General features: G+C 35.4%; 1 protein-coding gene across 1 annotated transcript in view; it reads right to left on the bottom strand.

Annotated features, from left to right (window-relative positions):
* ADGRL2 (adhesion G protein-coupled receptor L2) overlaps positions 1 to 15,513 on the bottom strand; it is a 156,142-nt gene that overhangs the window by 14,887 nt on the left and 125,742 nt on the right. The window contains 7 exon segments of the mRNA XM_032192039.1: positions 5,953 to 6,019; positions 7,321 to 7,541; positions 8,556 to 8,765; positions 9,806 to 9,979; positions 11,067 to 11,272; positions 11,533 to 11,655; positions 13,790 to 13,973. Of these exon segments, the coding sequence (XP_032047930.1) occupies positions 5,953 to 6,019; positions 7,321 to 7,541; positions 8,556 to 8,765; positions 9,806 to 9,979; positions 11,067 to 11,272; positions 11,533 to 11,655; positions 13,790 to 13,973 (1,185 nt within the window).

Here is a 15,513-nt window from a genome sequence, read left to right as displayed (position 1 = left end):
ATCTGTAATACTGGAGATATCATTTCATACCAGAAGTCTTCCTACAGCTGTAAAACCACCACAGCCACAATGGTCAGAAATGTAACTGAATTCCTAGTAAACAGAAGATCTTAACAGTATTTACTGTTTATACTTAGGAGCATTTTGAAGACTCTGATCACAGTCTGTTTAACAAAAACATATATTACAGAAATAATTCCTAATGCTATGGGCAACCAAGTTATCGCTATTACTGTACTCTCAAAATCAGGATGGACGCTGTGTGCCAGTTCAGAACAGTATTTACAGCACAGGTACTTGCCTAAGAAGCTAACCTGGAGTATCCTGAATATAGGATATAGCAGCAACATCATTCTTGGATCAAAAACTCATAGGCATGGCCTAACCCGTAAATGGCTGCCTAATGCAATGAGGGGTTTATATCCTCTGATTCTGTGTAGGAGTGAAGTGACATATCAAAAAAAAGCTTGCATTTAGATACTAAGGTTCCTCCAGTTACATACACTCCAGAATGGCCCTACCCTAGAGCCTAAACCAAGCTCCAGCACATTAAAAAGTTTTTATGTAGTTTCTCAGCTCTGTCTATCTCTATGTCCTTGCTGGGCTAGAAAATAACTTTACATAACAGTTGCTTACTATACATTTTAATTATAACGGAGGAAATAGAGCACTAAAAACATCTGACAGAAAATCAGACTGCTGTATCACAGTAGCTGAAGAAGCCCTCCTATGGAAAAAAAAAAAAATTACTTTGAAGACAAAGTAACTATGACAACAGGGCGTATGATACTTGTTTCTCCATCACTGTGAAATATTGCTTGGTTTTCAGTTTCAGCAGTCAAAGACCATGGTTTGTCACTTGTTCAGATACACTAGCATCCCTTTGCGCATTGTGTCATTACCAATAGCCTATCCTGCCTGCTTACAAAAACTGTAACCAAACCTTTCTATAAATGCAGTCACTTTTGGCTCCCTCACTGCTCTTCATCTAGAAATTGATTGTTTTGGAGGAACTCATGAGTTAAAGACTTTTGGGCATTCTGCCATTTTATGACACCAGACACTAAGCAGTGAGAGAAGGGAATTTGTCGGAGAATAATAACTTGTAGAAAGAGCAGCTACATCACTTTTCCTGGTGCGAAATACATGGGGGAAGAAGTCTGTACAAGAAAGAAACAAACTTACTGCTTTCACGTTCATTTGTACTAATTTTGTATATGGAAAGCTTTTTTGGCCCTGAGCAAACTGGTCTGTTCAGACTGTTTTGAGCAGGATCTTGGACCACAGATCACAGGAAGTCCCTTCCAACCTGAATTATATCATGACTGATGATTGAACTGTTAGTAATCTAAGCAAATAAATTCACAGATACTTCTCCAGCTTGGCAGATGGGCCTCAGTAAGCCACCTTTCTTTAAGAACGTTCACCACAGTCATGAAGTACTCTGGCGTCGCATAAAGGCCCACATGAACAGCAAGGTGGACTTTCAAAAGCAAATTTGGGTCTATAACATTCCTCAAACTTCTTATAACGCAATGGGCTACTGATGGGTAGGCCTCATCCTGACAATTGGGTTGCATTCATCCCAGATGAACCAAAATATGTACCTCAACAATACTGCCCTCCTTCAACAGCAACAAAAAAATATAAACACCTTGTATACACACACACACTGACAGTAAACACATCTCTGTGTACGCAGCCATGGAGAATTGCAACCTTTGTAGTCTGTAAAATCTCTTTCTTGTTCACACTGCACTTCTGGAAATCAGACAATCCCTCCCTATGAGTCTGAAAATAACAATTTAAAAGTCTGGTCAGGAATCGGGATAGGATTTGAGAATTCTGCTGTGATTCTGCAGTGACAGAACACAGGGCTACAGAATGTGAAGCTATAATGTCCGATCACCTTAAAACATTGGCAAAATATTTTACAATAGTATTTCATGGATGTTTATGTTATTTTTTTGCTGTAATTTCTGAAATACATAGCCGCTATGAGAAACAGGATACTGGATTACATAGACAACTAGTTTAATCTTTACACTGATTTTGGAAATGTATGCAAAGTACAAAAAAAAAAGCAGAATACCTTTTAAAGTACCCATTCCTTTCTGTCTCTTAATTTGACTAATATAATTGGATAGAATTGCGCAAAATAAACACAAATGAATACATATTAAATAAAGATAAAATATCACTACTTTAAAATATTAACATTGTATAATTTTTATGGTAATAATCAAATGGAACTCCTTGGAAGATCATATTTATTTCAGATCCAACACAAACAATGGCAGTTCTGGTTTGAAAATCAGAAGGTACTCGATATGATAGATTATATAGGTGGGGATTTTGTCTTTTTCTCACCCGAAACCCATATAATTTTAAGAGACTGAATGTCTCAAAGTCAAATTACCTTTTAAAAAAAGTGGATGTAATAACCTGCACAGAAGACTAATGGATTGGAATTAGTCACAGGTACAATGAATTAGTGGCCAAAGAAAGCTAGATTTTGCAAAAATTATGATAAATTTTTCCTTGTGAGCAGCAGATAAATACCATTTATCAAGTGTCTGCTGTAATATATATATATTATTTATATGCATAAGCTTGCAAATACAGGCTGCTTTTAAATGTGGAGCTAGATATGTGTGCAACCATATCTATACATATAGACTTTGGTGAACTTCTCAGTCAGAGTGAAGAGAAATGCTCTTTCCGATGTTAACAGAACAGGACATCCTATGAATTTTTGCTTAAGTAGCCTTTGGTAGCCTAATCAATTGGCTCCATCTGAGAGGAGCAAACTCTAGTTGTTTCAGCAACTTGAATATAGTTTGCAATAGAATTCAATAGAATTTTGACATAGAAGTCAAAATACTCAGGCTTTTCTCACCACAGATTACAGGAGTGCACTGTTTGTTTTATAGCCATCAACCAGCTCAATTGAATCACGTCCGCCTGAGCTTAGCAGCTTAAAATTCATTCCACACAGCCTGCAGTGCTGACATGGATATGATAAGACAGAAGAACAGAAACACCACTCTGAAGTAACCTAGCTGAACTGCACATGTTCTGACCCTTTTTGAACTCCCCGGAGCTTTTGTTACCTGGCAAATGCAGCTCTAAAACTGTTCTTGTATCTCCAGATCTTTGCTCTTAGCCATGCAGAAGCCTATTTCTCTCTGGGACTGGCAGTGAGAGAGGTGCTCTCTGAAGAAGGCTTCTAAATGAGTGTGCAAGCTGAACTCTTACTGAACTGAATTAATTATTAAAGATGCAGATGGAGCTGTCCAAATGATAAGAACAGCTCCTGACGTGTCATGATCCAAGCTTTCATTAAACCATTTCAGGCATACTAATGGTTTCCCACCGCTCATTACTTACACGCTCTTTTTCCATAGATATAATAACCCTGGTGCCCAAAGGCATGGCAGGCTATGGAAACAGCGAAGTTGGAAGTTCCTCAGAAGATGTACTGAGGAACTTCATACTTCCCCTCCCTTACTTCCCCATCCTTTTGCACAGACACGTATACAGATACAAGTGCAACAGCTTATAAGCTTAGAGAAAATGTTGTGAATTAAAGTAGTAATCAACTTTGTCAAGAAATTGTTTTAACATGTTAAAAAAGCTTACCAAAGTGAATTTCTTACGCACTACTAAGGATGCTACTTTGCAAATATGGCTCTTCTTTTGTTACACTGCTCACAATGTACTATTTTTCAGCCATTACACTTCTCACACTTCCTCCAGTCTCTCTTGCTTTCTCAGCTGGGACGATTAGAGGGCAAAGCAATTGCTAGAGAAGAATTACTCCCAGGAACTGTGCTGTGATTGCTACCTGCTGTTTCATATTTTTGAAGTTGGGAATACTGCTCCCAAAGGCCTTTTGCGTCTCAGCCTAAATGATTTGCTGGAGGATAATAATGTCATGGCCAGTAAATAATAGTGAACTATGTCTGTACATGGTCAATATGATTAAATGTCCTTCACCTCTATTCTCACTCTGACCTGGTTATGAGGAAGTGAAAAAGCTGTCAGCAATGCCCAAAGCTTCCCACATGAAATGTTATTTTAAAGCAAGACTGAAATAGAGGTGACTTAGCAAAATACTTGCAGTAACAATAAAATAAAAAGCTAGACACAGAAAGTGAAATTATCACCAATCAGACTAGAGGTAACTGAACTGCTGTGACATGAAACTTCAAACAATTTTCTAGTAATCATTACAACTGGAAGGAACAACTTTGTGTTGAAAAATATCACCTCTCATTGAAAATACAAAGGATCTCTTTCAGAACTGTAGGTTTAATTTAAAAAGTTGCTATTATCCTGATACTTGATTTAATTTAAATGCTTTTAGAATAAACTCCACAAAATTATAATGTTCTAAACAAAAATCTTGTGAAGATATTAATGTTTCTAATTCAATTTATATATAGATCTAAACCTATTTCTTTGAAAATATGCTAATGAACTAAAACAACAACTATGCTGAACAGTTGTATTTTCTAAAGGGGCTACTCAAGAGTTAAAACAGTTTTCAATGTAAACAGTGAGTGACACTGACCTAAATACACATAAGCTTATTTCAATATTGAAGAGGGAATAAAGAACAATACCAAGAGAGAATAAAGAACTTATGAAAGATTGGCTGGGTACATTTTTAATTGAAATTTCCAAAATAAAAGTCCCAGTTTATCCTTACATGCAGAAGTAACCTATAAGCTAAAAAATAAAATAAAAATAAAAATAAAAATAAAAACAAAAACAAAACAGTATGTCTGGCATACAGATCTATAACAGTATTTCAAAATTCAGAAATTTCAAAATTCTGCCTGATGAATGCCCTTCAGGGAAAAAAACAGTAACTTCTGTTACTTTTCACAACTCCATTACTGTATAAAGGCAGAGGTACAGGCAACTATTTAGACTTTCAGAAGCATGAAAACATCCTTATGAACTATCAGCAGTGATGGAAAAAGCTTTCTATATACCAGTCTCCAGTCCCAGCATTCTTGAGTATTTCCTGAGCATTGCCAGGCTTAAAGATCCTAAACTACCAGATTAAAAACAAGGTGAGACAAAATGTACATTTTGCATTCATTTTCCTTCTAAATTCTTGGATTGTACAGTGTTGATATTATTAACCTGAAATAACAGGGAGATGTTTTTTCCCTGGGTTGACAGATGACTATGCACTTTTTACCTGAAACTGTGCAGTGGTGCTCAGAGAACGGACAGTGGATGTGTAAAATGGACAATGGGGCACACAGGCATTGGTGTGTATATGGGTCTGTATGCATACAATGAATTTATGGAGTTTATTGCAAGAATGTGTATAAGCTTTTGGTTACATAATATTGTTTATGCTGAAACAGATGAACTTGGGTGTCCGATATACACTGCATGTAGCATAAATACATACAGAAACAGTCACTGAAAAATATGCATATGCAAATATAGATATAAGTACTGTATAAATATAACAAGATATAAGATTCTCTTAATTATCCAACACATTAGAATACCCTTTTGAGATAATTATATTGGAGAGTTAGCAGTTAAATTCTGGAACATGTCCAATAGTAACTCAATTGAAAGCAATAATAATGGTTCCTTTAAAAAAAAAAATGGGTTTAGTATTATTTCATTGATTTTTCATATGACTACTCATGTCAATATGACCTTCAGAGTTCAAGCCATTAAGAAAAAATGACTATGCTGAAGTGCCACCATAGCTTTGACAATTAATCATTTGGTCAGCACTCTCTAAAGGCTCCTAAACATTTATATATATAACCACTGGTCATGCTACAAATTGTTTATAAGAATTTTCATGAAATGTATCATGAATAAGAATGAATAATGACAGATGTTATTCATTCTTTTGATTTTCGACCTTTGCTGTAAGGCAATGTAAAATGAAAGGAGAAAAGTTCTTACCAGAATAATAAAGGTAACAGGCCCAATGAAACTCCAGATAAAATAGTTATCTACATGGAGCCAGCAACTACGGTAGAAAAAATAAAAAGAGATTGAGAAGTGAACAGTCCAATGAATTAAAAGTGCAGAAATATTTCTTAGTCTTACAACTTGTCGGTAAACAACAATAAACAGTACACAGTATCACTTAGTCCATGGAAAATTTTTCCTAACCTGTAACTCTTCTGATGAGTCCAGTTTAATAACACCATTGAACATCAACGTACATCATCAGAATAGCTAACGTAGAAAGAAGAAACAAAACCAAAAACTAAATGATCTCTCTCTTCTTCTAGTTAAAAGGTTTGGTCATAGGTGTTGTCACTGATTACTGAGTGTAACATCTTTACACTTTTCACAAGTTTTCCATGACATTTTAGGAATCTGCTTTTAACTTTGTATCATTGTGCTTACTCATAGAGAATATGAGACAGAAATTGTTCAGATGACACATTTTTCTGAAAAACAATCTGTTATAAATGAAATGCCCCAACTGGGAGTTGGACATGAGAGAAAGAATGTATATGACACCAGACTAAATGACGTGTAAACCTATTACGGCTGACCAAATGACGTGTAAACCTATTAGGGCTGACTTCATTTAGTGATTTGTTTTTCATACAGTTCCCTGCTGAATCGCTCTTATTTGTCTTTCATCAATAGCAAAATCAAGCAGCTTTCTTGTAGTCAACAGTCTCTTCCCATCCTGTAACTAATTTCATCAAAGGACAAAGTAAACGCTACTGAAAGGCAAGTTCATGCCTCCAGCAACTTAAATCCTCAAAAATGCTTTCTGTCTATGTTCTGTCACTTCATATATGTATCTATATTTTTATAAATAAAAAGCAGTGGCTAATTTTAATCCTGCCCTACTCGCCTGATAAAATGTTATCAAAGTGAACTATATGGGTTGGAATATTGTACTATCACAATTCAGGATGAAAGTTAGCTAAAGGGCCAATTGAACAAAAAGATCTAATGAAGCATTAGGTTAAAACTGGGTGGTTAAGCCCATAGATACTTTAAATTGAGAAGAATTTTTACTTAATACACATTGAGGCCCAAAAGTTATTTACTTTTTCAATTTGTTTCAGGTCAATCTTTTGTGCTAAAAGAAAGACCATAATTTAGAATTGGTCTCTCTAGAGTAAAAATCTGCTGAACCTAGAGAATTACAAAAGACTTGATTGTAATTTGTGCACAGCATTGCCATTCTCTTACCAATAAAGCTTCAGATGGTATTTTAGTCTGTCAGGGACCCTCTGACAGCTAATAGGCTTAAAAAAATTATTCACTTGAAAAACACTCAGGTCACTCGCAATTACTTACGCTTTCTCTGTTCCGTAGCTCTTATAGTCAATAGCTGCTGAGACACCAACTACTGTAGCAGGGAAGAGGTAGCCAGCAACGTAATAGTACTTCTTCCTAGAATATTCACTTTCAAATACTTCTACTAACATTAGATAAAGCTGCACTCCTTCTAGACACATCCAGGCAAAGGCTGCCAGGAAGAAAAAGTGTAAGAGACCTGCAAATATTGGACATGCAATCTGAAAAGAAAAAGAAAGATGGAAGTATGAACCACAAAATCTTTACATCATTACATCTCTAATCAAATAGGGTATAATAGAACAGCATATACATCTATCAGAGATCTTTCATAAATTCAGGAGCATTTTCCCAACCTGAAAACACATATTGAACATTTGCAAATACTAATACATTCACAGAAGCTGCAAAAAGGAAATTAAGCCAAACAGTATGAATGCAGATATGAAAACCACACCCTTACCCTCCAATTTTCACTTATACAGCGGTTTTCATTTTTATAAACAACGCTTTAATTTTGAAATTGATATGGTTTTAGGGCTTGTAGTTTAGATTATCTGAAGCATGAACAGTTGGTTCTAGATGCATAATGTAATACTGCTTATGTAAAATTATGAAGCATCCATCAAGTCACTTTTATCTGATGTAGTTTTGGAAGTTTCTACCGTCATAACAGAAATCAGTCTGAATTCTCTCCTCTATAGCTGAATTCTGGATGAAACTCTAACAGATTATTAGATTTCAACACAATGAATTGCTTCTGAATGACAGAATTAATTTCATGAATACTGACAAAAAGCCTGCATGAATGTGCAGTTCAAAAATGAATAAATAGATAAGTACATCTCTGTACTTATATATATATGAAAAAATTGTCAATAGTTGTTGAGACTTATGAGAATATACAGAGAGAACATACGTATGTTACTGGTATATCAACATTTCATTTCAGCTCCTCTTTCAGAAGTTTAAACCACCTGCTTCATTAATAGCTGATGTTTCTCAATGGAAAATGAAAAGCAGTGCTGTATGTGGGAAATTAAGGCCACAGTGATATTTTTGATGAATGCAAATACTATTTATGAACATGTCTATCTTATTTTCACTTAGAGCTTTCATTTCAGACTTGCTGTGTCAGAATGCTGAAAGCTTGGCAGTGTTGTCTTGTTTTAATTCAAATCTGTTTCAAACAGTCATTTGAGAGAAAAAGAACAGTACACACACAGAAGCCTTACCTTGTACTCTGTCTTATCGATGCCTATTAGGAAAATGAACTCAGCAATGAATAGGTTGATACAAAGATTCTTGTGAATAGTGTTACGATCACTTTGTAGACCACGGAAAAAACAGAATGTGAAGATGCAGATGGCCAGGCAAACAAGAGAGATGACAATTCCCACCCAGGTGATGACAGTGAGGAGCAATTCGTGCACTCCATCTTTGTACTAGAAATAACCAAGAATGGAGAAAATTAATATGACTCCTTATGAGCATAAACAAAAATCTATTTTAACAGGTAGCATCTAGAAAAGTTACTTGTTCATTACATGAGATGGACAAAATGTATTCAGTAATTTCTCAGTCTCAGGTCAGCTTCCCAGAAGAACAAGATTAGGAGAAGTAGAAGAGGAGCAGGTCTAAGAGCAAAAGATTATTTTAGCCAGATTAGACAGCATTTTCACTTTTCCTATGACTTTCTGTAAACTTGTAAGGCAAAAGTAATTGGTGACACATAACATTTTGAAAGTACCACTAGGTTCTGATGAAAAGAACTTTTGTTGGACATCCTGTAAGCGTACATGTTCTTTCCTACAAACCTGCAACTCCACAGTGGAGAAGAAAGTGGTGATTAATACAACCATTAGGACAAAATGCAGAATATGTTACATATGTAATTTGACATCTAATCTCACATTTAGCTAAAGACGGTTCCTTCCTTCAGTTCCAGCAGAATCATTTTTGTCATCTCAGTTATACCTTCAGTGACCCTTCAGAATACAGTAGATTTATGAAAAGTCTCATTTCCTTGCAAATATTGCTTCCTCTAAGCCCCCTGCCATCCAGTAAATGCTTTAACTAGACAACAGAATTTCAGTGTATGAAAAGGCATTTAAGATATCATCACCAACTCTTTGACCTTCCTGCTTTAAAAAGAGTTGGCACTTGTGCTTGTGGGAACAGCCTGCACAGCTGCCCCCCAGTAGTCTCCAACTGTAATGCAAAGTCTGTAAAATGGTTTTAAGATGGTCACTTACTTTAAAGTATGACTTGAAGAAGTCTCTTGTCCTTCCTTGTCTTTCTGTTATCTTACCTGTAACTTTATGAGTGAGAATGGAAAGTGCTATGGAAAGCAAATTGTTTTGGAGTAACTAGGTAGAAGCTATAAATACTTAAGAAACTTCAGCAATTTTGTATCCTGCTGAAAATTTAAAGCTAATCTTTGAAAGTTTGTTTCCTGCTGATGGCTAGTAATATCATTACCTACCACAATTTCCCGATGAGCCATAAGAATTGCAAAGTTGGTTAGGTGACTGCAAGCACATGTTGTATGAGTTTTATTTGTGTCAACCAGTTTGCAGCCTTGAGTTGACCAGTATCCCATCATAGTCCTCTCTGAGTAGTTCCAGAATGAACAATTTGCATTGAAATAATTGTCAGGCTGGGAGATAAAAGGATAAAATAAAATCAGGATTTTACACACTAAGATGGCAATAACAATTGTTTAATATGTGTAAAGGGTAATTTAGATTAAACTTTGCATGTTTCGGACAATAAAGTTTTTCATCAGCAAAATTGTGGACTATGTTATACAAGGAAGACATCTAGTTTAAAAGGGACTTTATAGTCCGAAACACTCTAAAGTATAGTATCAATTACTGTAGACCCAATTTTAAACAATTACAATTTCCATCTTACAATTTTATGCACCGGTGGTACATTATAGCCATTTTTGCTGTCTGTGAAAATTAGGGACAGCAAATTTATTCTGAAGAGATTTTTTTTTTTCCTGTAACTGAGAATTTGAAAATATGATCTTCTTTGATTCTAACATTTGGTCAGGCCAAAGTCATGCGAACAGACATTAGGAAAAATTTAATTCTTCAGTGTCTTATCTATTTGGATAAAAAGCAATCAAAACAGATTTATAAAAAAGGGCAAAATGGGAGGAAAATCCAACCGTATTTTCTCTGTCACTGTGCTATTTACTTTCCCCATGTGAGACATGAAAACAGACAGGATCAAACAGAAGAGCAAAGAAACATCAAATAAATTATCATGAAAAAACATATACACAAATTTAAATGATTAAAAAAAAAAAGATATATTTCATTCTTCATTAAATAAATTCATTTTAAGCAATTCTTTTGTATAGGCTTCCAGAGCTTGGTCCAAATCTAATGTAAAAATTTTAAGTGTCATTTAAATTTGCTACATCAGACAAACATGAATCTTAACAGCTGTTTTCTACCCTGCTACTAAGGTAAGAGTTAATTTTTAGTTAGAAACAAATTAGTCATTTACATTTTCATGTTGATTACTGAATTAGCTTTCATTAAGAATACACTTAAGTTCTAATAATCACTGAACCAGGCTCATTTAATTTTATGTTCATAGACTTAACTAAGCTCATGTTTCTGACCTAGACCAACATTTAAAATTCAAATGGAAAAAAGGTTATTTTTCTGCATTGCTTTTCTCTCTTGCTGATTTTATGACCTTCCCATTAATTCATTAGCATAACTCACATCAATGTGTTCCAGAGTAAAATGCACAGGATCAGTCAGGTACACCCGGCTAGACTCCTTGTTGATAGAGGCTGCAATGACGTGGGAGTTGACTGCAATTGTACTGTTCCGCCCAGCAAAGTCACTGCCCAGCTTTATGGTTGCATTTTCAGTACTAAGAAAACGCCCCAGACTTTTGTAAATGATGAAAACCAGTTTTGCTAACCCTACGAAAGAAAACAAATCCCATCATCACACCATAGAGAATTATACAGAAAAGCTGCAACCTGTAACCCTAAGGAGTGGAAAATAAGTAAACAGAGAGACATTTTCAGGCTACGGATTTGAAGAAAAAAGCCCAGGTACCCGCTATGTTCAAGAAAAAGCCACAGAGCAGTTTTGTTGTGTTTTGATTTTTTAACTAGAGGAGGTAATGTAGGTTTTATAAAATGTGATGGAGTTGCAGTGCTATGTGCCCAGGACTCACCATTCCTGCTGTTCTGTTTCACAGTGCTTGCAGAGAGCTGAATCGAGTTGCCTCCTTTATTGCCCTGAGGAAATTTCAAGTCCTGCACCTGGCCCTCAGTAATGAGCACTGCAACATCCAAAACTAAGCAGACCCAAGAAAAAAAAAACAAGTGTTAAAAAGGAGGATGCAGAGATAGTCTTTTGGCCAGATTGCAATACGCCAAATGACAATTATTTCCCCCAATCTTTATTTAGTTTTCTTACACTGCTGTTCTACATTTGCCACCAGAAAGACAGATCTGTACCGGCATGTTTCAACTACATAGAGTTAGTTTCTTTAAACTTTAATTAAACCTCGTGCATACTACTAAAATGGCAGTATTTTAATAGTGAAAACACAACATCAAACCTTGCTTTAATGTGTGCCACCAAAAAATCCACTTAAAATACCACGAATACACATATTGCAGATAAACATTTATTTTGAAGCTTCACACGACTACGCAGTATCCACAGCCAGCAGATTTAGAGCTTCAAGTATTGATTTAGATATAAAGAGGTTTTAAAAGTCAGCAAACAGATGCCTAAGTATACCTATGCCATGTATTTAGCTAAAGAGATATTCATATCTAAATATATATATATTTCCTAAACATAATTTTGTATAAAGGTTGATAGGAAAAAATGTATTGGTTCCGCTAAAAAACAGTATTGAAATTGAAAATTTAGATCTCACTCAGACAGTCAGTTTTAATTTCATATTGCAATGCATACTGAGCAGCTTTCATGGGATTATCATGAAAGAATGAATTTCCTGAGATATGTAAATTATATGGGTCAGAGTGGTCAATTTTTTGTAAAATATCTATGTTACATTAAACTAGTTTAATTATCAGTCCATAGCTATAAACTATGGACCTACAAAAGGAATTTAGGAGAGCCATTCCTCATTCTCTAAACCACGTACAAGTAAGTGTGTTGGGAATTCAGCATTGGTCTATTCAGATTTGCATGGCATCAGTGATGCACCACCAGGATTTGACGGTAGCTTATCACTTAGGAAGTGATGTTCAGACAGTCTACTGAGCTCCATGGAACTACATGTACATCCTAAGTGTGATGTCCAGGTCTACACAAAGGTGCATCTTAGAAATGTCTTAGAAAAGACCTTAAAAGGTCTTAGAAATAAAGGTCTTACGAATGAAACATATGTAGTTGGGAAAAAGATTTTTTTTCCCATGAAACCAAAGTACATTTTTTAATATAATTTAGAGGAAATAATAATGGTTAATTTCTCAGATAACTTTCTGCAATTCTACCATCATTCCTTCAGAAACAACTTTATACCAGGCTATAACACCCTTCCTGATCTTTTCCCAGTATCTTCCTACTCAATAAAAACTAGGCAGAATCATATTCTACAGTTACAAATATGCAGACATTGAAACGTGAAAAGTCTCATTTCTGAGTCTATTCCAAGTCTCCATCTCGGTACCCCTCAAATTAGCAGACTTTCAGCTTCCTTGTACTTCACTGAGACTACATTCATCTCTGTAATAAGATGAAGGAATTTTAATTTTATGCATAGCAATGATTTTTGCTTTAACACATCCCGTGTACCAATATTTGCACATCTCTAATACCAAACCCCTTCATTTCTCTGTCACCACTTAAATTCCAAATTATGCTCCAACTATCTTCAGCTATTTTGCAGTCTCTGGAGCATAACTATTCTGCATTATGGGAGATGTAGTCCACTGAACACATTTTTACCTGAAGACAGTCATGTTTAATATAAACATTTGGCCTATGCTCTGAGTGCCTAAAATATTTAACTGGAAGACTGCATTGCAAAAAGTAATTTAAATTCATTAGGAACAGATTATGTATAATAGAAAAGCATTTCCTCAGCCCTACAGAAAGCAGTTACCTTAAAAAAATCCATACTTTGCCATTTAAGTACTCTTCGTATCTATACATTCTGCTAATGATTTTTCAGTGGTAAATCAACTTTGCAATATCAACTACTTTACGTTATACACTGTATTAATGATACTAAAGAAGAATGCTAATTTTGTTTAAGTAAGCAAGAAAAGCATTTCTCCTCTCCTCAGGAGCAAGTCCTTTGATACACAGGCAGGTAACATATAGCTTTCTAAAAATTTTGTGCAGCTCACCTTTCAAAGAGCATATGGCAACCCAGAATATTTTTTCTTGTTTTTGTGGAAAGCAGTGCACACGACTTTAATTAATACTTGAAAATAAAATTCACTTACCAATATTTTCTGTGGGCATTGACACTCTGGTTGGTTCTAAGAGATTATCAGCTAAGACAAAAGCCCCTTCTTCTAATGTATCAAGTAGCATTGTGGCTGCATGGGCTTGTTCTGAAGAATTCATGTCTTTCCAGGACTCTAGTGCTTCAGGCCTGAGCAGGTTGTCCACTGTATCAACAATTGCCTGCATTCATTAGAAAACTATCATTAGGTCTGATTGCCCTAGGCAGCTGGGGAAAATTTCCAACGTTATCTGGTGACAATTATAATACTTTACTGTCAGAATGATTTACTGTGATTTAATGGCACTATAAAACTATTTTCAAAATAAAAATATTTTCCATCCCCTTGCTGGATAAGCATTAATAGAAATGCAGTTAGCCACTAGCATTGTGTAGTCTCTAAGCGGTAAACATGCAGATTTGACTCGTCTCTTGTCAAATATAAAGACAGCTTTGTTAATGTGCTGAAAAAATATAAAAAATAAATGCCAGAAGTTTTGCCTGAAGCTTTCATCTTAAAGTTAATGTCAAAATATATAACTTATATTTAAAAATACTAATGCCAAAATTGGCATTCTGCAGCTTAGGCTAAAATGGCAATAATTCTCTTCTGGAAACTTAGCACAACTCATGCAGCCATGGTGCTGTAAACTACTTGTCTATGACAAACTGCTTTCTTTATTACAGGAGGCATGAAATGAAGCTGACTCGGTGGATATAAATTAGCCTGGGCCATTCTCACTCCTCCTCCTGTTCCTGTACCTGTTCATAGATACTTAAAAAGATTACTAACTCCCATTCCTACACAAAGGTCAGTTAAAAAAGGAAATCAATAGAGCAAACAAGATGTCCACTGACTGCCCCTGTTATCAGAGAAGGCAAAACTGAAAAACTGAATAAAGCTGCCATTTTAAGTCTTTCCTGCAACAACTCTATCATTATGTTTTAAGGTTCATTAAGCTGCATATAAAGTAACAGTAAATAAGGAAGAAAAGAATTCAGAGACATGATTACATTATTTTTACAAAATAATCCAATCAATCACAGTAATCAGTTAATCAATTGAAGGCAGGCTCTTACATGAATGCATAATGTAGCTGTGCATTGAGTATGCCATGCATTGCTGAAACACCCTGTTTACTCTGTCCCATTTACCGAGTCATAATGTGTCATTAAGCATATATATAATGTGTTTGATCAATTTGAAAGTATTGGGAATGGAAACAGAACACAGTGTACAAACAGAAAGATGTTGGTCTGGAATACTACATTGTGTAATAGGAATAGGAAAAGTTGGTCAAGGCTATTGTCAGAGCAAGATTAATTAGCCTAACCCATTTTAATATCCTCTTTCTGTCTGCATTGTGAGTCACCATGACCTTCCTGGCAGGTGGAAGATACTTCGAAGTGGCATTAAAGCCTTTTTTCTTTCTCTAATGGGAGACAGAATAGTCAAAATGCTCACACTGATACTGCTGCAGCCATTAACTAGAGTGGAACAGAAATTGGTCTGCAGAGGCCAGATTCATTAGTCACCAAGAAATACAGATTGGAGCCTCTAATCTGAGGTACAAATGAATCCTCTGTCACAAAGTGGGAACTTGCTTCCTTTACATAGTGTAAGTCAGCTTTTGATTTGTCATTTCAAGAGGTTTATTAGTCTTATCTAACCAGAGAAGCCCATTTGAGATCTACAGAAAATGACACCAGTCAAAAATTAAG

Source organism: Aythya fuligula, chromosome 8, assembly GCF_009819795.1.
Source record: "Aythya fuligula isolate bAytFul2 chromosome 8, bAytFul2.pri, whole genome shotgun sequence".
Taxonomy (NCBI): Eukaryota; Metazoa; Chordata; class Aves; order Anseriformes; family Anatidae; genus Aythya; species Aythya fuligula.
The sequence above is the reverse complement of the archived record's forward strand: the minus strand, read 5'-3'. Positions and strand labels throughout refer to the sequence as shown.